Source organism: Polyodon spathula, chromosome 33 (genome assembly GCF_017654505.1).
Source record: "Polyodon spathula isolate WHYD16114869_AA chromosome 33, ASM1765450v1, whole genome shotgun sequence".
Lineage (NCBI taxonomy): Eukaryota > Metazoa > Chordata > Actinopteri > Acipenseriformes > Polyodontidae > Polyodon > Polyodon spathula.
Window position 1 is genome coordinate 658,973 of NC_054566.1, and position 26,315 is coordinate 685,287.

Sequence of the window (26,315 nt, forward strand, 5' to 3'; positions counted from 1 at the left end):
ATTGGCTTGACTCCTGCCCCTTAGTGTCCCTTTCTTACTCAACAGTCCATATCCCTTTTTAAATATTACTTTGCTTCTGCATGTATTTTTTTGTTAACCCATTTGCTGCTGGAACCCATTCAATGGCCCCCTTTAATAGCTCCGGGACCTGAGGTACAGTAATTGAGTAACGGTCACGGTGGTCACAGCTTCTGCTTCCCTGATTGGATGTTGCGGTAGACCTCCTCATCCAATGGAACGTATTTCCCTTTGCTGCAGTCTAGGATGTACAGTCGGTCCGAGACCACCTTGGGGTCAAACCCCTGCTGACGCATCTCTGTCTTCTGGAACTTGTAGGTCCCTGGTGAAGGAGGAAGACAGGCCGTTTAGTGGTCCTACCTGGAGTGCAAGCATCAGCAGTAGAACAGGGACAGCATTTCAGAAATCCACCATTCAATTCAAATTCATTTTACCTCCAGTGTGTCCATCTGCCTCAGGAATTGCTTCATTTAATTATCTTTTAAACCAATTGTAGCCAACAATTTTATAAAATCTTACCGGCTGTGCACTGCCATTCGTTTCAGATTGTCTTGGGAAACAGGAAACACATTTTTCATTTAAACTTGGTTGTTCATTTGAACTTCTTTAACATGCTTTTAAATGAAAATACAGGTTTGCTGTAACATTCCAGACATACAAAAGAACGGAAGTGCAAAAAACAGGTCAGATTTCTGAAATTATTTTGTTAGCTACAATTTACTATAATTCTATAGCAATAACACTGATTGTTTTTTTATACTCATATTAGCTACAACAAATGCAATCAAATTACAGTGACATCAGCAGTTTTCTGTAATGTTGGTGCAGTTATTAATATCTGCCACTGAATAGAAAATCGAAATGTTGTAAACCTAAACTTCACCGAGCAGACCAGAATCAGCTAGTAAAACTCAACTCCACTATGACCAATGAGGAGTGAAGTTGAGGGAGGAAATATACTTCAATGCTAGTAATCAGTTATACAGTAGTTATATCACTTAAGCACACTGGGAATAACTTTTATAAAAAGTGGTTCTTTATTACTGCTAGTGTCACACACCTTGTCTTAGGTAAGGCATTACACACGAGAAGTGCTTTGTGGACAGACGCTGTTGGTTTGTACTGGTAGGAGCACTACTGCTTTCATCAAGCTCAGAGTCACTGCTCTGAAATTTGAGACACTGCTTCATAAATTACAGAGCCTGACTGCAAATGCAACATAAACCCACCTGAGAAGCGAAGCGGGACTGGTATGGATTATTTTATTAATGTAGGTGGAACATAATATATCAACAACTTCTACCTACAAAACGTTGCCAATTATTTATATTTGAATTAAAAAAATCACGTTATAATCATTTACTATTTAATCATGAAAACAACCGCTGAGTCAGAGGCCTCTTTTAAAGAGTTTCACGTCCCTAAAAACACCATCACTCTAAAAGGCAATCTCACCATACATTCGATCTGGGCTCAGAAACATTTACACTTGAATAATTCTTGGTACCTGCTCATGAAATGTAATCTTAGTCATTATTCTTCGTTTAGCTGATACATTTGGGTTATTTATCTGATGCTCCATCATATCCAGAATATTCCATGCCATAGAGGCACTGTAACTAAATGCTGATCGGCCAACCCAGGACCATCCCCAAGGCACTTGATAAATAAGTGAAAGACTAGATGGTAAACTATACTTTGGTATATCTGCCTGTAGCAACAAACCTAGGTAACCGGGCAACAAACCTATTACAGTTTTAAAACACACAGTACCCTGTGCAATTGCCTTCCACAATGAAGTGACATCCAATCTAATGAAGCCAGTAACTGGTAATGATGGGTTTCAGGGTGGCTTTGCCAGTACGAACAGGCATTCAGGAGAGTGGGAAAGATGGCACTATTTGTGAAATTATAAATCCCGGTGTTGACTCTGTGGGAAGACAATGTTTTGACTGAAACCTCAGGTCCCACGCCGTATGCAAAACGTAACTTTGGTAGCACTCTGTGCTTTTCATTACTGATGGACATGCGAACGCTACACCATATTCAACACTGTACTGTAGCAGAGGCACACAGGAAAAGTTGAGAAGCGTTACATCCCTACTGTGCTACTTTGAAGTCCGTTTCCCTGAATGCGCTTTCACGTTACATAATGGGAATTGAGCTTACAGTTTTGTATGTACATATACCTGTGTAGACACCAGTTTCTTTTGAAATGTTTATTTCGTTATAGTTTTTCATTTTTTGAAGTAGTGCTTTATATGTTTAATTGTTCATTTAAATACAGTGTTTCGGCTGTGAACATATTTTACATGATGCGCTTGAATAAAACTGTATCCAATAGTTTGTCTTTGATTTTAATATTGATGTTGTTTAAAATGTATCTGTCATTATGACTGCCGGTGGCGGTTCTAGGTATGAGTATAAAAGTGGCAGTTCTAGTGTTAACAACCTTGAAATTGAACCTTTTAGATTGTGGAGTGCATGTGGGTTACCAGAATGCGAAGAGGTAGTTGTACTATAGCAATGAGAAGCAGAATGATAGTAGACTATAGACTCGCAGGCACTCCCTGTAGTTTGGTGATTGGGTTAGCTGCGGTCTTCTGAAATGGCACACCCACCTGTCTTGTTGACCTCAGGCAGCACTCTGAGGAAGATGGGCCGTGCATAGAGAGGCAGCGCCTTCTCCAGGTCCCTGGCAAACCTCTCCAAGTCAATCCCACTGGCTGGGTCTGCGATAGCTGCCATCCCCGCTCTTCCTTCCACCCCTGGAGATCAGAGACACAACCCAACCAGTCACCATTTTACACATCTCTGAAAACTACTGTGTGAACCATGTGGCTCTTATTTCTACACCAAGTCATTGCAGCTAAACTCCACTAAGCCTCTCTGTCGTGCACTTCCATTCCTGACTCATGCTGTTTTGAGATCAACACGTTACAATAAGCATGTCTCTTAATGTATAGTTCTACACTTGCTTAAAGAAATCTGTTTGCAGACCATGCTTTCAGCCAGTGCTACATTGTCTTGGTCATTTTACCCTGAGGGTGAAACTGTCCCCACCTTTTCAAACAGCTTCCTTCCTGTCAGTAACCAACCAGTTGCTTTCCTTATTGACGGACATGCTTTCGGCCAGTAAGATGCTTAGAATCAGACGACTGCCCTGGTGAAATGACCCAGGAAGTTCAAGTGTAAGTTTTTTTTTTTTTTTTTTTTTTTTTTTTTTTTTTTAAAGGGATGGAAAATGAGATCTCCCTTTACCCTGATGTACCAGACATCATGTTTTATATTAAAAAAAAAATGCTTGTTCCAAAATGTGCTTCTTTCATAACTGCACATTTGAGACCTATGTAGCTAACTGAGGTGCTAAACAGGCGAGATGGAACGCCTTTGCTAGCTATAATCACTTTCCAGCTGTGTCTGCCATGGCAGTGTACTGCATCCACACTTAAACTATGAGAGAATTCATTTACAGATTCACGAGAAGGCTATTAAAAGATATAGTAGCACAGGCTTGGTTACCACTGCTTCATTTACACCCGCCCACAAATATCTGGAATTAGTTTTACGGCCCTGAAAAAAAGATATGCCCCACGTCGCTTTAACAGTATTACAAAAAGCAAATTAACACTTTCTCTGCAACTGCCAGAAGCTTACTGGTGTACTCATAATGAGGGATTCTTGTCACAACCAATAACTGTCTAGTTCGCGTAACCGTTCAAAAATAATAAGATCCCTTCTGCCTCTCTTATTACCGCACTTTGACAAACTCACAGTGGAAAGAATATCTCTATAATTTAAAACTATACATTAATAAACAGTCATTTTAAAATAATCTTATTTTATAGACTTTAACATTAGCAACCAATTGAAACTATTCTGAATAATTATATAAAAACGGGATTAAGCATTTGGTGACTAATAGTCTGAGTCTGTATGATCCAAGTTTTTTCCTCAAACAAAAACAGCAGGAAATGGTTACACATAATGACAGACTATTCAGGTCTGTCAGATTGTATTTACAGACCTCATTGCTGCAAATGAAACAAAGACTGGTGGCAGCCAAGACGGTTTAGTTCAGGACAGACATGCTTTTGTTAGATTTTTTTACAACCCTGTAGCATTTAGCAGTAAATTTTGAAAGTCCTTTATACTTTAACTATGACAGACCCATCGACATTGTAAAAAATGTAACGCTATCAATATTGTAAAGTGTGAAGCACAGTGTGGCAAGACAGAAGCCCTGCCGGTGTAAATGTGTGGGGGGATTTTTGCATTTAAAGTTTGGCAGGGAGGGGGTTAATTTCATCCCTGTCAAATCACCTGTGGAAAGTGCCTTGGTCTTGATTGAATAATTGATCATCTATCAGGTGCCAGCCACTTGTTATAAAAACAGGAGAAATCCTCAGTTTGGTGCAGGAGTGAAGAGAAAGCCATCAGTGAAGGACACGGCCCAGCCTGATGGCAGTTTATGGTTCTGGTGCAAGTATTGTTTTGTTTGAAGCTTTTATTTTGGCCCCTGTGCCTGGTTTCTTTGTTTTGTCTATTCTGTTTTGCTATTGAAAGTGTGCATTGCACTTTAAACTGCAGTATTCCGGCCACTGGGTTTGCTTTCCTGCCACTGACCAGCCTTGACTGCAACACTACCTTGCACTGCAGCTCACCTGGCACCTCGACTCCGTACACCACCACGTCCGTCATGTCCAGGAGGCGGCTCAAGGTCCCCTCCACCTCCGTCGTGGACACGTTCTCTCCTTTCCAGCGGAACGTGTCCCCTGTGCGGTCCCTGAAGTACATGTAGCCGTACTGGTCCATGATGAGCACATCACCTGGAACAGGGACAAGACCACGGTAATCCCGGGGGTTCTACACCACCTGCATTCCTCTGTGCAGCTTTGCTCTGCCCCTTACCTGAGAGGTATGCGCTGTCCCCTTTCTTAAAGACGTCATGTGAGATCTTACTGCTAGTCGCTGACTGGTTGACGTAGCCATCGAATCTGCGCAGGGGGTCGTTCTGGATGATTCGACCTACAAGCTGCCCTGGTTCCCCTGAGAAAGGCAGAGACGGCACAGTCTATAGCACACTTTACCAAACGTGACATTCCCCTGGTTCAAAAAGGACACTTGCACCTTATTACACACAAGGATGTTAAGAGTGGGGATTACCACCAGTATGATCAAACTGACTTTGGGCGAAGACTAGTGGGGGGGCTAGAACAGGGCTTTTACAGCAGCAGATGAATTCCTTTAAATCAGATGAGAGCTGGGCTGGCTCTGGGACACCAGCAGCAGCAGGGTGGGTGCAGTGGCAGGACAGTACCTGGCTTGCAGGGGATACAGACTCCATCGGGACCCCGGATCAGCTCCATGGTCTCCTCGTCCACCTTCACCAGTCGGATCGGGTACACAAAGGGCAGGATCCGGCTGTTAAACCCACAAGCACCAATCTGCACAGGGTAGAGATTGCAGTTTGGCTATGCAGTTTTGTTTACCACGAATGACTTAGCTGACATAGCTTATCTCGATTAGACTGTTGTAATGGTTCTGGGTTTTATTGAACCTTTACAGCTGACAAAATTCCCTAAGCATATGACTGAAAAGTAGACCACCATGACCCACATTCAGGCACCTCCATACACACCCAAATCATTATATTCTCTAAAAGAATGTCTCTACCAAGTTTTATCACAATTGAATACGCAGTTCTCTAGAGATATGTAAAATGTTATGTGAATATAAAATGTACATAGAGGATGGATGGAGATTATATTACCATATTCTTCTACTCTCAGTAACATCTACTAAAGAATGTCCTTTATATTGGATAAGTAGTTCTCTAGATCTATGTAAAAATGTACCCTACACTGGCAGCACAGACAGACGTACAAGGACTCTTCACCAGGCCACAAAGAGGCTCCTTTGTGCTCGGGGCAGTGTGATCTAGTCTCTCAGTGCACAGCTAGCAATCCCCTCCAGCCTTAGTGATTACCTTGTTGCTGAAGTTGCCCAGGCTGCAATTGCACTATGTGGCCCCATAGAACTCTGCGATCTGGGGCACGTTGAAGCGGGAGGTGAACTCTTCCCAGATGGACGGCCGCAGCCCATTGCCCAGCGCCATGCGAACCCGGTGCTGCTTCTCTGCCTCCCGGACAGGCTGATTTATCAGGTATCGGCAGATCTCCCCGATGTACTGCACAATCTGACAAACACACAGGGAGGTTAGTGAGCCTCCACATTCCCCTAGCTAATCAGTAAGGGGAGCAATGACACACTAATGTCACTATGCAATACAACATGTATCATGATAAGCGTGATGGCCCTGGTGGGCTACTTGTATAATGCATAGCGAGATCAAATAACCATTTATGAAGGACTGTTTTGTTAAATGACAAATGCAATGGGTTAGGGAGAGTATGAACTCATACCAACTATAAAACACACTTGTTCTTCATTCAAGAACCACTTGGTGAACTACAATGAGCTACTTTGTGCTTTTGGTCTTGTATCACTATAGAAACAATACATATCTCTGTAGAATATACACAATATCACGTACAGGAAGTATCACAATTCATTTTCACGTACACCAGACCATACATGAAAATGTTCAAAAATATAGATATTCCACTTTTCTACAACAGTGCACACTCAATGTCTGCTCTATGTGTATTTACCTCCTTAAAAACAGCAGCATTGAAAATAAGAACCAAAGGCTGGCTTACCCAGAAATGACTCTAAGGGAAAAGTAAAGATACTTACTGTGCAGTTGTATTTGACGCAGTCATCCCAGAAACGGGAAGCGGAGAATTTCCGCTTGATGACAACGGTCATTCCATGGAGCAGACACTGTCCAACCCCAACGATGTTCCCTGCAACCCAGTAGACACCTTAAAGTGACTGAAGCTAACAAAAGAACTCTGTAGATTCTCCACGCCATGCAAATGTACATTGAAATTAAAGCAGTACATTGACACATTAAACTGCGTAAATTTCAATAAAAACTGGAAAAATGGAGGTGTTCTAAAACTTGACCGGTAGTGTGTGTGTATATACATATATATATATATATATATATATATATATATATATATATATATATATATATATATATATATACACACACATACATACATATATATTTCTCTCTTTTTCTTTCTTTCTCTATCTGGAGGAGCACAAGAAACAGGAACACCCAGGAGTGTACTGTTTAAGGCAGATTCTCCATCGCTCTCTGATTCTCTAATTTACTCACTGTTATTATGGTCTGTGCCTGGTTGAACTACGTGAATGCTACTAGTGTAAACTCTAACTCAAACCAAAAATCAACTACACATTTCTGTCTTGCACTAAATTTTGCTTACGAACATGACAGAGCCAAATTAAACAAACAAGGACAATAAAGCAGACTGAAAAATGTTTAAGGTAATTTACCCTTTCACAGCTACCATAAACTGCAATGACTGTTGTTCAATACTGAAAATACTGTACATATTTTCTTTATCCGTTTGCTTTTGTAATATAGTAGGCAATGTACTCTAATACAGTGTTCCCTGCCGGCACCTAGAAATTAAAAAGTAATTTAAATGTTAATTATTGTGTTTTTTTCATTGAGTTAAATGTGATTTGCATTCAAGTTCTTTTTTTTTGCAATCCACCAGTGACATTTTCTGAAAAAATTGATAAAAATGATCCAGATAAAAGTAATCGATCACAAATTTTAGGAATACAAAATCCAGATTAAAAATTGATAAACCAGCCCCAGGAGAACCTTCTATAAAGCGGTTCCATGATTCTTACCTGTCACTCCACAAATCTCACATATGCAGTTTTGCAGCATGTCTGTCTGTTTTTACTTGCTAGGTCACCTCAGAATTGACTGAGGGCAAGGCGTGATACTGGCTACAAAGCATGTCAGTCTATAGGGGAAGCAGCTGGTTGGTTAACCACAGGGAAGAAAGTGTTGAAGGGGTGGAGGCAATTTCACACTTCAGGTGAAGTGACCAAGGAAGTGCCAGACTGAAAGCAAGGCTTGCCAACAGATATTTCACCTCATGTATCGGATATCAAAAAGAAGAACATGTTTACTGTAACATCTGTTTGATTCCAAACTGTCCACCTAAGACTTAGAGAGCAAAATACAAGCGCACAACAGGCAGACTTCTGGAAATAACTACAACCAAAATGAAAGCCATCACGAGAGGCAGGACTGCGGAGGTGTTTTCTATAGAAGCGTCTCCTGCTACTGTCAGTCAGACTCCTTCCTTAAGGAAGGCAGCTTCATTACAACTCTCCATACCTATACAGAGCATCAAGAGAAACTTATTACTATTATAACAAATTTATTTAAAAAAAAAAAAAAAGAAGGTACATAAATGATGGACATTGACTAAATTTTTTTTTTTTTTTTTTTTAATCACTTGATCATTCATCCTTGAGCATGACACGCTTGAGTGACTATGACTGAATGCACTTAATCACCTAATTAGTGAGAGAGTTGATTGGACTCTGGATATGGAGTGATTTCAGCTGTTGTATTGCAAGCTTGAATAAAAGCAAGAAAGAATCACAGAAAAAAAAACAACATGGCACGACTGTCAAGAGAGCAGCGCCTTCGGACTAGGGTAGCATACTGTGGCTCGACGTCTTGGTTGCTCACAGCCAGCAATTTCAAATCTAGCGAGATGGTATAATGGGACACACTCTGTCAACGACAGGCCACGAACTGGGAGACACAGTCACAAGACCTGCCCAAGATCGACAGATCATTTTGCAGTATCTTCGTGATGTTAATTGTTAAAAATCAGCACAAAAAAAAGTCACCGCACCTGCTCTAAAACAGAGTTTGTCATTTTTCGATCATATCTAGTGAATTTTATCCAGATATAAAAGTGATAAGTTTCTTTTGATGATCAGAATATTATGATTTATGAATGGGAATCCACTTTTCAACAAACACATTAGTGTGTGTATAAGAGCACATTGTGTGCATCCTTAAGGAAATGTGATGTACCTGCCGAATGGTACAGCGGTAAGCAATCGTACAGCACATCATCGGAGGACATCCCAAAGCCATAGTAGACCAGAGCAGCCATGCGGTAATACCTGCAAGGGATGCAAACACCAAGGGCATTTAGAAGTAGCTACAGCATAGAATATTACAGCTAAGGAGTCAGCCAGTACCATGAACATTTATCCTCAGTGTTCTTTATCTCCTATAGTGATTTCACTAACTTACTTTTAAATCTTCCTCTGTACCTTCACTGCATTGATGATTACCAAAACAGGGTATTTAACAAATGACTTCTTCCAAAATGTGAAATAAAATGACATTTAAATATAGATTCATTAAAACGGCACAAAAGCAGAGACAGAGCAAGTAGATTGAAATGACTCCCAATATGTTAGTGCTGCAGTATGTTGTGGTCTCAGGCACACCACGGGCACAGCTTTGAGGACCAATGATTTAGATTCAGCACTGTTTAGAGCATTCAAATTCCCCCTGCCTTTAACTCAGCCCTAAATTGCATCTCTCTTTCAAGATATCTTGGTTTATAAATTTTACTTGGAATACGTAGATAGAGTTAAGCCAGTAGTGGCTACTGTTCTGTAACTCCAATTACAGCTGCAATCCTGTCATTTTAAATCCTTGGTAGCATTTTTATGATAAGATTAGCAAGATGCCCACAGATCAGAGATGAAAGTGAGGAGAAGCAAAAAAAGCTGAAAGTGGCAGGAATCTGGGATCCACTGCTGTGTTGGACTTTTTGCTCAGGACCCTAAATTGAATGAAGATTACAATGGAAATTAGAATGTATACCAGATAATAAGTGGACTTTAACTGCTGATTTCATAAACCCAGACATGCTAATACTTGAGAGTGAACAAAACAGGACCTGCCAAGCAGAATGAGGTCAATCAGGACAGTAAAACAGGGCCTATGAAACTTGATGCAAGTATTCAGTCAAATAAAGTTGAGGTGAAATATATATTTAGTTTCAAGTGAAATCAATTTTTTCTTAAATAAATGCGGTAAAGCATGTCTTTTAATGTTCTTGTTTGGATCTCAAATGCAGCTTGTTTACTTCCTTTCTCCCTGTTGTTGGAGCTTCAATAATAATAATAATAATAATAATAATAATAATAATAATAATAATAATAATAAAGCCTAAACATTGAACCTGAAAAAGAAGCCACACAAAATACTTTCAGTGTGGGCACACACAAGACAAGAGCTCTTGAACTTGTGCTAATCATCCACTTGTTTGGGCCTGTTTGCTATACTATGCATTTAATATTGTAAATGTTTATTTTATAAAGCACAAAGTTGACATTTTCTGCTTAATTTTATGTTACCATGGAAACAAATGTAAGAACATATAGTGCTTTTAAAAACAAACACCAAATTGCTTACGTCATGTAAGTTTAATAAAAAAAAAAAAAAAAAAGTTTAAAAAGAGTCAGTGTACAACCTAAAACAAATCTTAACGTTCGGTTAATAAAAAAAGGTTTAAAATGACCTCCTGATTTTTCACTCTGTCTGCGTCTTCTATGGGAAGCAAATGTCTGGCAATTTCTTGTTTTTCAAAAGATGCTTGTTTAAACACGGGGTATATTTTATAATTCACTGTGGGGGTTTACAGGCATTGTCAACAACGTCCGTGATCTACCACGCCCACCCGCTCGCTCACTCTGCTAGCGAAACAGAAAAGAAATACATATGCATCAAAATTTTTCGCCAGAACCTTCCTTCCATTCCATTATTTTCACCACTTTCTGCAATGTGAGCTGTAGAACTGCACCATACTGTTTAACTCACAGTACTGTACTTGTTTGTGGACCAATGAAATGGAAACCTGCCAAGACAGCCGTCTACAAGCACCAATGCAATGGGGGACGTCATGTAAAAAAGATTTTTTTCCTGTTACTTAGCCGAGATCAATTTATATAATAATTTAGCGGTGTTACACTGCAAAAACACTTTACACCAACTGTCAGAAATGTGCGATTTTTCCCTCTCTGCACAGATACAAAGTCAAGTTGCCATTGGGTTCAAGTATCTTAAGGGTGTATCGCTCAGAGCCCTCACCTGCTGTGCACCACGATAGCGGCTTTGGGCATCCCTGTAGTCCCAGAGGTGTAAATGTAGAACAGTCGGTCTGTGGAACAAACAGCAGTTAGAAATGCATGCTTGAATAAAACACAAACTATAAAAACACTGCACAGACAAATGCCATTGAATCACAATGTTCTACAACCTATACACGGCTTCATCTTAACCTGGGCAATATCACTTTCATTATAGATTCCCTTTTCATGTGTTCAATATTTTAATTGAATCCTAATTGAATGCCAATGTGCAGCAGGTGGCCAGGGTTCAATTGATAATTGATCATCAATTAACCCTGGCCGTCTGCCTTTAAAAAGAGGCTGACAGGCCAGTTTCTTTGTGCTTTCTTTTGCAAGCCTGGAGGTGAAGGAAGGGAACCCTCATGACTCTGTGTGGGACCAGGGTGAGCGAAGACCACTGCGTGTTTAACTCGGATCCTTAGGACAATAGGTAGGGATTATTTGAGGGGATTTTTAATCCTACCAAAGTTAGTTTCGTTTATGCAAGGAGAAGCTTCCTGCAGCGGGACCTCCCTTTAAGTGGGAGTAGCTCTTGGCTCATGCTTGGTGTTTCTTATTTGTTTTCGTACAGTGTTTTTTGGTTAGCATTTTTGTAATAATTTATGTTTGTGTATGTCCTTCCACACTAGGGTCTACCATTGCTGGTACCCTAGTGGCAGCCAACAACACTGCAACTGCCTGTAACAAAATAAAACCTGGACGCCTGAGCGGCATTTTCATCAAACCCTCTGTGTCTCTCATTTCTCAGCGGATACCCACACAATAACAGAACAGCCCTGTACGCTGTAGATTCAAAGTTGTACTTCAATCATTTGTATATTCCCAGTCACGGCAACAAGCAAATAACCTAAAATATGTTGTATCACAATGAAAAGAAACCAGTCATTAGGTTGTTAATACCTATAAGAAGCAAGAATGCATTGTAAGCCTTTGTTATCGCTCCTTAAAACGAGTTTGATGGTCTCCACCTAGTCCCTCAGGGAACAGCCGTCAATCTACACGAACTGCAGCTACAGCATAAAGAGCATTCACTGCATCATGGACCTGCAGCCCATGTACGGCAGTTTTTCAGGAGTCTGCTCACCTGTGAAGCCCCTGTTGGGGGGACTGGGCTTGTGGGAGGGGGCTGCATCCAGCAAGGGCTCCAGTCTCTCAGTCTCCTCAGGAACCTTCGATGGATCCCAGTCTCCGGAGCAAAACAGCTTCACTGACCTGCCCATCGAAGCATGCACTTCCTGCACAGCTAAAAGAAAAAGAGAGGCTGGTCAGGCAGGGGCCTGGGAGGCGGTGGGTAGAGCTTGTGGTTTAAGAGGATGTTCTTTTGAGCCGAGACACTGGAAGCCCCTAACCTTTAGAGAGGAGGGACCAGTAGGCAGTTTGTCCTAGTGGTTAGAGTTGAGGTGAGAAGCTTGTTGGTTATATCACCATATATCATGTTTCAGTTACCAACAACATGTGTTTCTTTCAAAACTGGACATTTGAATATAAAGAATGGAAGCGCACAACAGGTATGGTTTATGAATGACTTTGTTTGCTACAAGGACTTTTAAAGTGGAGTCCTGGAAGCAAAGTGGCCTAGAATTGAGAACCAGGCCTGGTGAAAACAGTCATATGTGGTTAAATCAGCACAACTTTTCCCATTAATTATATTATAGCCTATCATAGCATTCTTTATGCTAGTCTATACTCTTGGCATCTGTTGCAAAATTTCAAATTAAATCCACACACTTTTCCATTCTCTCAGAGAGAGAGCGATGCATCACATCCTGATATTGCAGCTTTCCCACCAAAGGGCCAGGGGAATGAAGCTAAACTCTGCAGCACTCAAACTACACAATCCTGAGTGTCAGCCAATACACTCCATTTAGAAATCTGCCCTGTAACATCCTGCTGTCAATTTCCTGTTATACTAGCTACTGGCAAAACCTAATCATTTGCTAACAATGCTGAATGACTGGTCGGAGCATTTGTTTTACCCAAAAAATATTATTCAACATAGTTTTATCCTTGGCCGTTCTTAGCCAGAAACCTATTTGGAGGAGAAAATGAAGTGATATACCCAGTCATTCCACATTAATAGTGAGTGAATCATATTTATGGTACCACGGCACTAGTGGGAGAGACTGTTCATTAAAACCTCTTGCATGTTTTTAAAAAAGAGGAGATGCTATTCTATTCTAGGATACTTAGTGAGCAAGTAGTCTGAGTGAAGTTATCTGGCAACAAACTCAGTTGTACTGCTTTCCTAGAAAAAGGAGAACGTTTCAGGGTACCATTCTACTTGTGAGATGTCTCGTTCGTTATTTAGCATATTTTTAAAGTGGAGACTTATCTATTTCAGGAGATACCAGGGTATTTAGTAAGTAAGGGGTCTGGTTGAGGAAAATGGGCAAGACAATCCCCACCCCTAATCTTGCTGTAAATCATTTGCTGTTTCCAAACTTTTGAAAACTATGAATGATGAGTATGCTGCTGGTGCTGACTCTCCCTGGATAGAGGGCGGTTTGCTGTTTTTGAATTCTCTGTACTCTCTCTGCATTGTTTTTTTTTTTTTTTTTTTCATACAAAGAGTAAGAAACATCTTGCAGCCTCACCACCAGCGAGCTCTCCTCCGAACACCACGGCCTTGGCGTTGGAGATGTTGACACAATGCACCAGGGCGTCCAGGCGCAGGTTGAAGTTAATGAGTGCCGCCTCCACCCCGATCTTGGCCATGCCCAGCCACAGACCCACGTACTGGCTGCGGTTCTCCATGAAGAGGGCCAGCACATCCCCCTCGCGGTACCCCCGCTCCAGCAGCAGGTTGGCCACGCGGTTCGAGTACTCGTCTAGCTGGCGGAAGCTCCAGGTCTCGCCAGTTCCCTCGAAGATCAGCGCAGGCTTGTCCCCGTGCAGCTGCACCATGGAGGCGAAAATCTTGGGCACAGTGTTGCCCTCACGCAAGTGCCGCTTCACACTCAGCTTCACCCTGAGGAGAACACCGGCCGCGCTGTGGGGGCAGGGAAAGAGACACCAGCATCAGAGCGCAGCACAACACTAACACTAGCCCCTCTCTCTGGTCTGACCCACAACCCTTAGTACAGGATTTTCTCATATGTATCAATATTACACTTCTTTATTAAAATCTCTATTTGCAACATCTCTATTTTCTTTCAAATACATAGTAAATGTAATTAGAAAAAAATCACATGCCTTGCCAGGCAGTGTCTTGGTATTCTATCAAATAACAGTCAAACTTTCCAGCTCAGTTCAAAAATAAGTGCAGTACGGAAGAGTTCATTACATACTATGGGTCATATTTTCAGTGTTTCCCCTATTCAAGTACCCCCTATTTTTTATTTTTTTTTAAAAAGGAAATATCATGTTAATGCTACAAAATGAAAAACAAAAACATCGGAGTGCTTAAGAGAACAACAGTTGGGTTTCAAAAAATGACATCACTTAGTTGTCTGTGCTGTGTTGTACTCACTGCAAGTCTCTCCAGATGGTTTTGATGAAGACATCGGCAAACTGCCAGCCACCGGAGCCCAGGTAGAATATGAGCAGACTGGGGAGGACCTGGTACCAAGGCAGGCCAAGAACCAGCCTGAGCAGAAAGAGCAGGACTGTGGAGCTCACCAACCTCAACATCCTCTAACCTGCGGAGGAACGAGGAGAGTACTGTTACCACTCATACCAAACCAATAGACAGTACTGTTACCACTCATACCAAACCAATAGAGAGTACTGTTACCACTCATACAAAGCCATTACAGAACTACAGATGGTGCAGTGTGGAATCTTTCATAGCTCAGCTGTCATAGTGCTAGGCTGCTCTGAGCTTTTAGGCTCCAGCAATCTGAAATCATTCTAGATAAAAATGTAATACACAGATAATGCATTGTCTTTTTTTTTTTGCAGTATGAGCAACTTCTGGGTTATTAGCACAAAACACATTAAATCATTTATTTGCATATAAAACCATTCAGATTTAAATTAAAGAACCTCCTCACCTTCTGAAGATAAATGTCAGTGGGGGGGATTTGCAATAAGAAACGTGTTCATTCATTACATGTTAAAAGCACACCCTAAACACTGTCAATGGATTGAATGAGGGAAATGCAGAGGAGGAGAGTTAAGGTCAGGCTTGCATTGCAACAAACAGTGCCCCTAGAGTATACTATAAAGCAGGAAGGAATTTTACTGTGGATGGAGGAGCACACGGCAGACCTGAATAGCGCAGGCGTTTTTTTTTTTTTTTTTTTTTTTTTTTTTTAACATCTAAGTGTGACCTGAAGTCGCAGATGCAGTCAGTGCTCTATTCTTACCCCAAACCCCCTGTGATGCCATTACAGAACTAGTGTGTCGGAGGACCACACAGTTCTGAATTGTACACAGGCAAGCCAGCAGGCACCCGGCCACAGGGGTCGTTGGTGTGCAGTGAGCCAAGGACTCCCCAGCCAACATAACCCTCCCGGCCACGGTTGGCAGTGACATCGCCAGTTCGAATCCCAAGCTATAGGGCGCATCCTGCAGTCCGTGTGGAATGCCTTTACTGGATGCACCACTCAGGAGCCCCTATATTTGTGCTTTTTCATGCTGATAACAGTACTTTATTACAGTCAGCACTCATATCCAACCCTATACAATTCAGTGACGGTTAAACGTGTCTGCAGCATATCTGATTATTTCATTTTGGGCTGTTCCAACCCTTGTCCATTTTTCAAGGAACACAATACCAAAAGTTACAATATCAAAAACACACATCTGAAAAGGACTGCGTTTTAAAATAAGTAGGCTTCCATTTATATGCAGTGTATTGGTTTTGTTGGTACAGAAAATATCACTTGCCAAAAGAGAGGACATGTGGACTGTAATACAGTACATACTTTTAAATCAGATAGGTATTGTAGAAGTATGTAAAATTCACCGTTAACTACCCAACAGCAAAATGAAATCAAAATGTTACCCATGCACAGAACTGCGTACAGTATATAAGGTAATGCAATTTAGCAAAAGATTTAAAAAAAAAAAGGTTTCCAGAATTAAAACAGTATCCAAAGTCTGTATTCAGAATTGCAGAATATGGTGCTCGATAAGGCCCTAATGTCACAGTTCACTTGCAAATGAAAATGCACAAAACTAAACATCACGATTTAAAAAAAAAAAAAAAAAAAACACACAAACACACAACAGCATTTAAAACTGTTTAATGATTAACTATTACATTACCCTAGCTTGTCCCTACAGTTTGTTTGGGCTTGTATTTTCGTCAGGTGAAACTAGAGGAAGCACTGTGTAACTGCACAATAAAAACAGACTGATTTGGCGTGCAGAGAGAAAAAAATCGTGTGTGACGGGTAAGTGCGTTAACTTGTTACATATATAAAATGGGTACTGATTCTATTCTCAATACAAGGGCAGTAAAACGCGACCTGGGTATCGGATATCCGAGTGCAGACTGTATTTCATTATCGTCTCCACAGTAGGGCCATTCCAAAATGTAAAATACCACAGTGCCTGCTCCGCTTCAGGTTGTGAAAAGAACTGAACTGTTCAACTACAATTTCAAAGATCAAATTATGTAAACAGTAGCAATCAACTTTGGATGCCCTTATCACTGAAGTGAAGGAACGCTGCAAGGCATTCTCAGTACCTCTCTGCTGCGAGATAAAAAAAAAAAAAAAATCGCCTACCAGACAGTATTTCAACCCTTGAAAAGATAACGATGTTACATTAAAGGTGGCCACCGCTCAGACACGACCTAGCATTGCTCGGCTTGCGGTAGCATTGAACGCAGTGTGCCGCCTTGACGTTGATGCTACAATAAATGAACGGCAAATGATTCCACATAAACAGTGGCCGCACACACCCGGACGTGAGCAATTCTGGGCAGATGTTTCAGATGATTACGATGCAGGTGGTAAAAAATAAAAAACTAAAAATTAACACATAATACCCTAGCCTAGCACTTGCCCTTCATACTATACCTGTGTCCAGCGCAACCTTAGAGGGAGCATTCTCAAATCACAACCGCATTCAAACAAAACTAAGAAACAGCATGCACACTGAAACTGCAGAGGCAATACTACGACTACTAATAATATGTGAATGAAGAGGAGCTTGGTGTATTGCTGATGCTGAAATGCTGACTTCAAAGACAAACTTAAAGTGGTCCTGTCGCTTTAAAAAAGGCCTGCCCAACCGCTTCGTGTTATTTCATCATAGGGAGGGATAGAGCGGTAGCACTTATACAGAACACAACAAGTCTTAATTGTATGATTGTTTTTTGCTTTGCTCATTCAGTTTAACATTTAGGGCGGAATTGGGAGATTTTGGAGATCGGTTTGGGGTGGGAGGGGGGACAGTACATAAGCCGCAATGGCTTATAAATAAATACCCACCACTACAGCAGTGATAATTTCTCACTGCAATACAGAACAAATAAACGGGTTTAGTCAGTATTTCAGGTTTTTAATAAAAATGCCATGCAGCTTAATAATAAGAAGTTTGCTTGCTGTCAGCAAAATACAGAATCGACCGGTTTCTCACAAAACTGAACGTAGTAATATTACAGCCTACCCACTGCAATACACCAACCCAGTCTGCACGGCACTCTCACCAGCATGTTGGATTTTGTTTCGCAATGCAAATATGCAATAATAATAATAATATACAAATTATATCATAAGACGTGCTTACCTGCAATTAACAATTTTTTATGCATTTTTTTTTTTTTATCAACATTTAAAATGCATTTTGGATTTAGCAATCTGCTTTACTACTGTCGCTGCCGGTGAGCGCCGTTTGACACGGCTGTTGTGTTTCATCCCAATCCATAGCAAATGTAAACGCTTATAAATAATATACCATTTCCCAGCGAAGAAGCTTAACAAATTCTACTCATAGCATATATGGGCAAGGTTGTCAAGGCCAGTCGGCTTTGTAAAGCCTGGGGTATAGACTAAAGCAATAGAGGACCCGGAAACGGTGCCTATGAAAGAATATGCCAGCTGCCACTTCCAAAGCGACATACCTCGTTTTTCGTCTCGAGCAAATGTCAAACTTTTGTTCCCCTTCCAAGCAGGAGCCGAGTCCGTCCAATTCCACCTTGATCCGCTTAGGAATAGAAGACGGTCCCCTCGCTGCAGTTCATGTCTCTGCTCAGGATAACTGCTGCCAGCTGCTTCTGCTCACTGCAGTGTGCCGGAGCCCGTGTTTCGTGTCAGGTCGACTTTGTCCCCATGTTTACCTCGCTCATTATCTTATCGGTTTATTTATTTTGTCTCTGCAGTTACCTGTGCGGAATTCACAATGACCTTTTAAGTCTAGCCCTCCCCACCACCACTACATTCACCGGCGTCTTGTGTCTAATGACAGACAGGAAGAGCGACAAATACAATTGCCAATCGCACCTTCATTTCCTGGCTCAGGCGGGGCATCGCATTGTATCCACAGCAGGCTTGGAAAATCGGCGCAAACGCCTCTCCTTTTAAAGAGACAAGAAAAGGGTTCACAGGCATGAGTGTGGTGCTATATTTAGAAGCGAGGGGTCGCTATTATCAAACCTCCCCACCACCAACACAACAATGACCCCTGGCGCCACGTTTCCTATGCTTAATACCCCATATATATTGAATGTTTTGGAATGCTGTTAGGGAAAACGTTTACCTTTATTCACTGTGACTGTTACAACACATACACATCAGTTTACCTTTATTCACTGTGCCTGTGTTACAACACATACACTTCAGTTTAGCTTTATTCACTTTGACTGTGTTACAACACACACACTGCAGTTTACCTCTATTCACTGCGACTGTGTTCCAACACATACACTTCAGCTTAGCTTTATAAATCCATGTATCCACATTACACACTAATTAAAACTGAGCAGCCCTCTCTTCCCTCAGTTTCAGCACAGCAATTAACAATGTTTAAATATAAAAGACAAGACAGTAAAACAAGAACATAAGAAAATGTTACCAACAAGAGAAGGCCTTTTAGTACACCATTGCCAGTCTGTTCATTTGAGTCTCAAATGATCCCAATAATTGAGCTTCAAAAACTCAGTTTGGTAACCCATTCCCTACACTCACCACTGTTAGGGGAAGTGTCTCCTATCTTCATTACTAACTATGGTTCAGGTTGAAGTGCTGCATCTAAATTTGTTAGGGTTAATTCCTTTTAAGATTTGAAATACTTGAATAAAGTCCACCGTAACTCCTCTTTGTTCTAGGTTAAAGTTTGCAGGATGAGAAATTAATTGACGATGAAATAGTAATGTAGAGGCAGACATTAAGAAGATGTAATTTATTTTATTTTTTTAAAGTTTTAATAAGACAAAAACAAACATAATTGACACACAATCGATACTTTAATATAATCTGTAATTGTTCACATTTGGAACAAAATATTTCTCTCTGCTGGTAAGAATGACATCCCATTTCACTATTGGTGCAATATATTGCCAATAGTTTAACATCACTCACATCGTTTAATTCACCTATGCTCTCTGGGCTGTAGTTGGGTCGATCCACCAAACTTGGCCCCCAGGCATGGACCCTGCAAATTCAGTGCAAGGGGCAAAGAAAGGGGCAGGTCTGTACTGGAGCTGTGCATTGATATTCACATCACTGGGGCCTGCTTTGGGTAACTAATAGTGCTGCTTTACAGATATCCAAAATTTTGTAAAAAAAAACACAACCTGTATAATAGGAGCTTTGACTCGGCTCAGTTGTTTTTTTGTTGGACCATGCTTTATGAAACAACATCACGCTGTTGATTCCTCTCTTTAAAGGGTTGGCAGGCCAAGGCCCCCCCCATTCATGCTGTGAACACATCTCACATCTCCTAGGCAGGTACTGGAACAGATGTGGTAGAGTACATTAAATAAAAAAAAACAAAAAAAACAAAACAATCTGTTTAATTGTTGTGACAATGCTGTGGATATGAACTGCTAGTCTTCCAGCTCCAAGCCAAACTCTCCATACAGATCCTTTGTGGTCACACCTCTGATTGTGGCTGAAAATAAAAATAAAAAAAATTATCTCTATACCAGAGAAACGTAAAGCCACATGACCTGCTGCCATGGCCAGCAACATAGCTCCAAACTGTTCGCATTTAAGTATGAAGTCACTATCGAATATGGTTTTCAGAGATATGACGCTTTGACATTGTGGCAGCTTAAGCTTTCTAAAATATATAAAGAGTCAAGAAAGGGTTCATTTTCCATGAATGAAACCTACAATTTAACTTGACAGAAAGAATCAGGGGGATGCCAATATCTTGAAGCGTTAGGTCTTTATCATCTGGAAATTGATAAGTAACGTGATCCTAGTACGGTGGCCATTTCAGGTCAAAGGTAAGAAATTGAGGGGAGTTAGAAGAGATTCCATAACAGTGAAAAGAAGTTGCTAGCTGAAATGCTTTATATTTTGCATGGTAGGCTTCAGTTTTCCCATGGTTATGCTATGCATCTAAAATAGTGTTACCCCTGTTTGCCTTACCTGCTCTTCAGATAAGGGTTTGGATCATTGAGTAATTTACTCTCCTAGACACTCTGTGAGTAAAATGTATTTTGGGAGAGTGTGGCGGGGTGCCCCGCCCGTGTGTGTGTTTTGTAAATTGGTACAGTAGTTTAGGCTGTGTGGGACAAATAGGTGGTTTGGGAAGTTTTACCAACATCAGTGACATTTAGTCCTGTGCGAACCGTCCATTTCTTTTTATCTCAGATAATGATCACAAAGGTCCTCCGATTTTTTACAGGACATCAGGACCTTCTGTAAAATTTCAAACTCAGATGTCGTGTGTCGGATGGCCGACGGCACAAGTTTCGGAGGACGTGTGTGGCTGTCTTAGTCTTTCCTGAGTCAGCGCAGGGGTGGCAGCAGTGAGCCGGGTTGAAATAAAACATAACTGGACATTTCAAATTGGGGAGAAAACAATAAAGATAATTGGCGATGCCAAATGATAAAAAAACAACCCCCCCCCCCCCAAAAAAAAACACCCCTTTCGCAGCTTATCTGGAACTCTGTGTCTTACCCTCCTTAGTTATTCTTCACAATGCTTACATGTGCTTTCACTGTGTTTTATTACACTTTCTATGCTTTTAAGGTAAACTTTAATAAGGAGATGCTTAATTACACACTGCTACAGGTTTTGCATGCTTCTACTCAACCAGTCCTGACAAAGATGCTACTTGGTTTTTTTTTGTCACAAAAGGTCACCTAAGCCACATTCTGATATTCCTGAATAAGAGGTTATGGGGTCAAGCTGTCATAGAAACCGATCTGGCCCCAAGGTGATCAGGTTAAAGTGATTATAGCCAAATTTACTGTTGTGTACTGTTGGGCACAGGACTCAAATGGCCAGTTTTGAAAGAAACACATGTTATAGACACATGGACTCCATCACACCCAGGTAGGATTGTGGGCTAGCAGAAATCGTTCTCGCCAAGGATGTTTCAGCCAATGCAAAGGCAGGTTTTAAAGGGCTTGCTGCACTTACAAAAAAGGAACGGAGGACAGTTCATTATTTTTTACCATCAGGAAAATACTGGAGGTAAATTAAGAATATTAAAAATAGGTATTATACAACAGAATATGAATAGGCCTTTTCACAGAATAACCTGTTCAAACCATGCCTTACCCAGCCTGCCCAACAGCATCTGTCCCACATCCTTGATGTCATTGTATTCATGAAGCTGCTCAATATGCTGGTCCAGCTCTTCCACATTGTAACCTCTGCAGTTGGAGGGAAGGTACCGGTTAGCTTTCTGCAAGTCAAATCATTCTTCAGAGACTACCACTACTGCATTGCCAGACTGTACATTGTAAAATCCAATAGATAGTGGAGCTTGTGTGAACAAACACAAAGCACCCCCTGGGACATATTGTCAGGGGCATATCTGATAGAATGCTTTGTAAGCATGACTTAAAATGGACATGTGGAAAAAGGATGCTGTGGTCAAGAACATAGTGCTCCTTCGTTCTTTTGCTACCAATCATGAAAAATTGAGTAGTTATTAGTAAAGGTCCCTTGTACTGTATAGTCCATGTATAGCTTGCTGTCAGCCTGGTCGAATTGCAAATTTTCTAGTTGAGAAGAATCTTTAAAAGGGTCACTGGAAATAGCAGTTAAAAAAAACAAACATGGTCACTAAACATTAAAGGCTCACCAGTTCAGGGTAAGACTATTTAAGAATGACAGCACTGTTGAACATTTTTATGACTATTAAATTGTACTTAACAAATCGACTTTAAAAAACGTATTAAAGCTTTGTGAACAGGGATCAATAGCTCAATGTGTGCCGTCTACTTCATGATGCGTACACATTCTACAGCACATATACCAGTGTACTGAAAGGAACAAATTCTTAATGCCTGTATGACCTCAATTAAAAGTTGTTTAAAATGAGCAAGCAAATCAGCAATTCAGTTTTTACTGTAACAGGTGGCTGAAGGTGCACTGGTCTAAAAAGTAACATGTGAAACTCCCAGAAGCTAAACGCAAAGGCTCGCATTTCAGTACCAAGCACTGCTTTTCCGATGACTGACGTTTTTTCAAGCACTGCTGATGACACTTTTTGAAACCGCTGCTTACTGAAGAAACACGTCACACGGACGCTCGAGCTTCTTTCTTGGACTACAGTGATTTTTTTCAGGCAAACAGAATGTAATAAATCAATAAGTAAAAGTTGTATTACAATAGTAATAGTGGCATTCCTGTGGCGGCTTCCTCAAATAATTTACTGACTCAAACATTCCCTTACTACCTCGTAAGATTTTCAGTCCTTTAAATCTGTAGACTCCCTTTGTCTCCCCACTCATAACAATGGTTTACTCACTCAGCCTCCAGCAGTGCAATCTGTGCGCTCAGCTCCTCCCGTCTGCCCTTCAGCTCCTCAATGTCCTCTCGAAGACTGGCCTGGTCCACTCTGGAGGAGCAGGGGGTGCCTGGAGACAGGAGCTGCAACAGCCCACAAAAGCACATTTAGTTGTGTCATCTACTATTACAGCAGAGGTCTCATATGCAGTGCTTGCACACACTATATTTCACCCAAAAAAATGATCGTGCAAAACATTATCTCCATTAAATTGGTGTAAACAACTTTATAATAATAAGTGCAGATAATATAGTTTGCATTGGGCACTTCATTGTCAATATGTACCTTTAAAAAATAGTTAGATAAATGCACTAAACTTTATTGCCTGAAACTTCTATTGACATTACTGTATACAAAGTAGTTACAATTACTTTTCTAAAAAGCAGGCTAAACGTTGTTAAAGTGGTTGAAGGATGGAATCACTGTAGTTTAGTAGTTAGAGCTGAGTGACTGAGGCAGTGTGGCTAGTGGGTAGAGCCCAGGGTACTGGGATGCTGTGTGGCACAGTGGTTGGAGTTTGTCAATGAGGTCTGAGTTGAGGGACTGCAATTTCAATGAATTTATATTTTACAAAACATTAAAAAATAAAAAAAAAAATCAGTTCATTTACCGGAGATTTGAAACCAGTGTTAAGATTCCTTGAAATTCTAACAGGTGTTCTGAAAAAATGAAACAAAACAAATACAAAACAGTAACTACCCATAATATCACGACTTCATATAATGCAATTCAACCTCCATGATGAAGCACACTTCATGCAGTATCTAGCGACTCGTCTCCATAACTAAACTGCGCGCAGCAGCGCCCCCCAGTGTGAAGCCCAGGTACTGTTTCAGGTTAACAACAACATTGGGGTCTTCTCTATCTTCTCGAGCACTGACGGCGGTTTTATTCTATACAGGAATATCCAATTACAGTACACACACTCACTAACACGATAGAGAGCTATTAACAGTATCTTAAATATATCATTTTATTTACCTGACCGAGTAAAACAGACCTCTAACTTTGGTAAAATGACAAGTTTAGGTTTAGTATTTATATGTTCATATTAACATTTGACCAGTAATTAATAAAACACTCACGAACTTAGCTTTCCAGGTTACGAAATTTAAAACTGTTTAGATACAAGAAGCGGCAGACTACCTTCTGAAGACGCCTTTCGTCGGGTGGCTAGCCCCTTTTCTCCACGGCGTGGTGTTTACATTGGTTAGCCCTGAATCAGCCCTGACAGTAACAGACCTTTCCTTTGAGTCCATTACATTGCACAGGCTCGCCACCACGATTGATTGTTTGCTTGCTTCTGTAAATCCTCCACGCCCAGCTTCGATTCTGCGATCAGAACAGCGCACCCTCCCGTTGCTGACAATATGTGGGAAAGCTGTATCTTAATCCGTTTGAACAACGGGGTCAGCGTGTGGACAAAACTCTCAAACTGCACGCAATATGAAGTGTTTTTGGTGGTTTTGCTTCCTGTGCTTTTTGTCTTACACAGTGAGGCAGTGGCACGCTGCTTTGAGGGAGTCCTCAGCGTTGTGAATGTGTAAAGTGAACTAGTAAACAGAGCACAGGATAAACCATATTGCCCCATGTTCGCTGGGACAGTTTGGGGAAGTTTCGTGTTTACTGTACCTAGTTTCTTTTACCTCAGCCGCGTTAAGAGATGCAGGACTGCAAGTATCAGAATGCATTGTGAGTCAAAACCCTGGACTGCCTTAGTGCACACAGCAACCACCATGCTTTACCTAGTCCTATATCTCAACATTGTTGGGTTTGTGGTTGCTAAGCAACATATGCATAAAATGATAATGTATGTATGACCAATAACAAAACATAGGAGGTAATAGGCTAGCAGAGACAGATCTGTTCAGTAGCAGATCTGAATGCAGTCACTGTATGGATTATTAAAATAGGATCGTCTGTATACCAAGGTAGGAATATCAAACAAGACTTGCAAGTGTCCAGCAGGTGGCAGCAGCGATCTATTATTGTTTTAACAGCAGTCGCGGGTAGTACCACGTCTTCCTAGTTTACATTTATTTTTGTTACATCTATCAAGCTAATGCAATATTTTCAATAAATATGCACACACATATTTTTTAAATCTATGCGGCACTACACTAAAAAAGATATAGACAAAATAAAAAGTAATTTTAGGAAACAAAATAATTCCATAAATCAAATATCCAGTGTTTGTATTTTAAAACTTAGTATCAGGTATTGCTCTTAGTTAAATGACTCTGTTTGCAAGCCATGGTGTCAGTTAGTGTTGCAATGTCCTGGTCATTTCACGTGGAGGGTGGAATTATCTCCACCCTGCAGGGGTTTCTTTCCTGTCATTAATCAACCAGATGCTTCCCCTAGTCATCCTTTCAGCCAGTAACATGTTTTGACTACTACAACCTTTCTTTTACTTAATGTGGTGCCAGATACCATGCTTTAAAATGAAAATGCATGTGTGCTGTAACATGTGTTTCTTTCAAAACTGCACACTTGAGATAATGGAAGATCAAACAGGTAAGATTTCTGGAATGATTGTGTTAGCTACAATTACTTTAATCTATGCAATTTAGTTCAAGAGTAAGTAGCTTCAAATTGAATGTTTTCCTATGGCAGGCTCCCAGAACTGAAGAACAACTCCTGACCACAGGCAAAAGCACCTTTACACAAATAGTCTCAAGTGAAAAAGAAATACGCAATTGAAATAAGAAACACTCAGAATAAATGCAAAGATCATTTCACAGGGTGCATATGAGGGCTGAGTGTTAGAAGACTGACAGGACAGGCTCTCACAACTCGGAGGACCTAGATGAGCTTCCTCACTGGGTCTGGGAAACAGATACCTATGAGAGCGCGGAGGTTCCATGTGGTTGGAACCAAAACATATGGGACGAGAAGAGCCCCTACTGCTCGGAGGACCACGTTTTAGTGGCCTGGCTAGACTCGGCTTCCCAAGGGGCAGAAAGGTCTTGGACCTGGAAACAGAAAGAGTTGACAGGCCAGCACGGCGTCCTCGAGGCTGAGATCTAAGAGAATAAGAAGACAGTTAGTAAATTAGTAATTAGTAAAACGACTATGGATCGTTATAATTGTCCTGGATACATCCACGAACAGCGGGTCTGATGGGAAAGCATAATTTCTTGTGACTAGATATTTAGATAGGGATGAAAACGGGCATAATGGAGTGTCAATTTTTGAAAGTTGAATACGCTGCCCTTGATCAGTCTTGGATATTCTGAGATATAGAAGGAAGTGGCTGTCAAGGACCAATGACAAGTCAGAGTGATGAATGCCTAAAAATGAA

At 40.9% G+C, this 26,315-nt stretch overlaps 2 protein-coding genes across 3 annotated transcripts; both read right to left on the bottom strand.

Annotated features, from left to right (window-relative positions):
* Window positions 1-2: 2 nt before the first annotated feature.
* LOC121303555 (long-chain fatty acid transport protein 4-like) lies at window positions 3-18,524 on the bottom strand. The gene is given in 13 exon segments (XM_041234323.1): window positions 3-340; window positions 2,640-2,786; window positions 4,683-4,847; window positions 4,930-5,067; window positions 5,339-5,465; window positions 6,008-6,217; window positions 6,778-6,887; window positions 9,029-9,120; window positions 11,105-11,174; window positions 12,230-12,388; window positions 13,740-14,134; window positions 14,615-14,783; window positions 18,161-18,524. Coding segments are annotated over 12 exon segments (1,932 nt in total). The 5' UTR covers window positions 14,776-14,783; window positions 18,161-18,524; the 3' UTR covers window positions 3-182.
* Window positions 18,525-19,427: 903 nt separating this feature from the next.
* Window positions 19,428-24,407, bottom strand: swi5 (SWI5 homologous recombination repair protein). Of its 2 annotated transcripts, none has more exons than XM_041234334.1 (5): window positions 24,254-24,407; window positions 23,622-23,670; window positions 22,973-23,094; window positions 21,775-21,869; window positions 19,428-20,148 (listed from the first exon to the last, which is right to left on the bottom strand). In XM_041234334.1, the coding sequence occupies exons 1-5, from the start codon at window positions 24,268-24,270 to the stop codon at window positions 20,084-20,086; spliced, it is 348 nt and encodes a 115-aa protein (XP_041090268.1). In that variant the 5' UTR covers window positions 24,271-24,407; the 3' UTR covers window positions 19,428-20,083. The 2 variants fall into 2 exon arrangements, with proteins under 2 accessions (XP_041090268.1, XP_041090266.1); XM_041234332.1 differs by having other exon boundaries at window positions 24,158-24,404.
* Window positions 24,408-26,315: the final 1,908 nt, after the last annotated feature.

Excerpts from the sequence above, each read along its gene's own strand:
- swi5 (XM_041234332.1), bottom strand. The coding sequence starts at position 24,270 with ATGGACTCAAAGGAAAGGTCTGTTACTGTCAGGGCTGATTCAGGGCTA. Across the intron at positions 23,671-24,157 it reads ACGAAAGGCGTCTTCAGAAG|AACACCTGTTAGAATTTCAA; the intron begins GTAGTCTGCCGC and ends TCATTTTTTCAG. Across the intron at positions 20,149-21,774 it reads GATGCTGTTGGGCAGGCTGG|CCACAATCAGAGGTGTGACC; the intron begins GTAAGGCATGGT and ends TTTTATTTTCAG.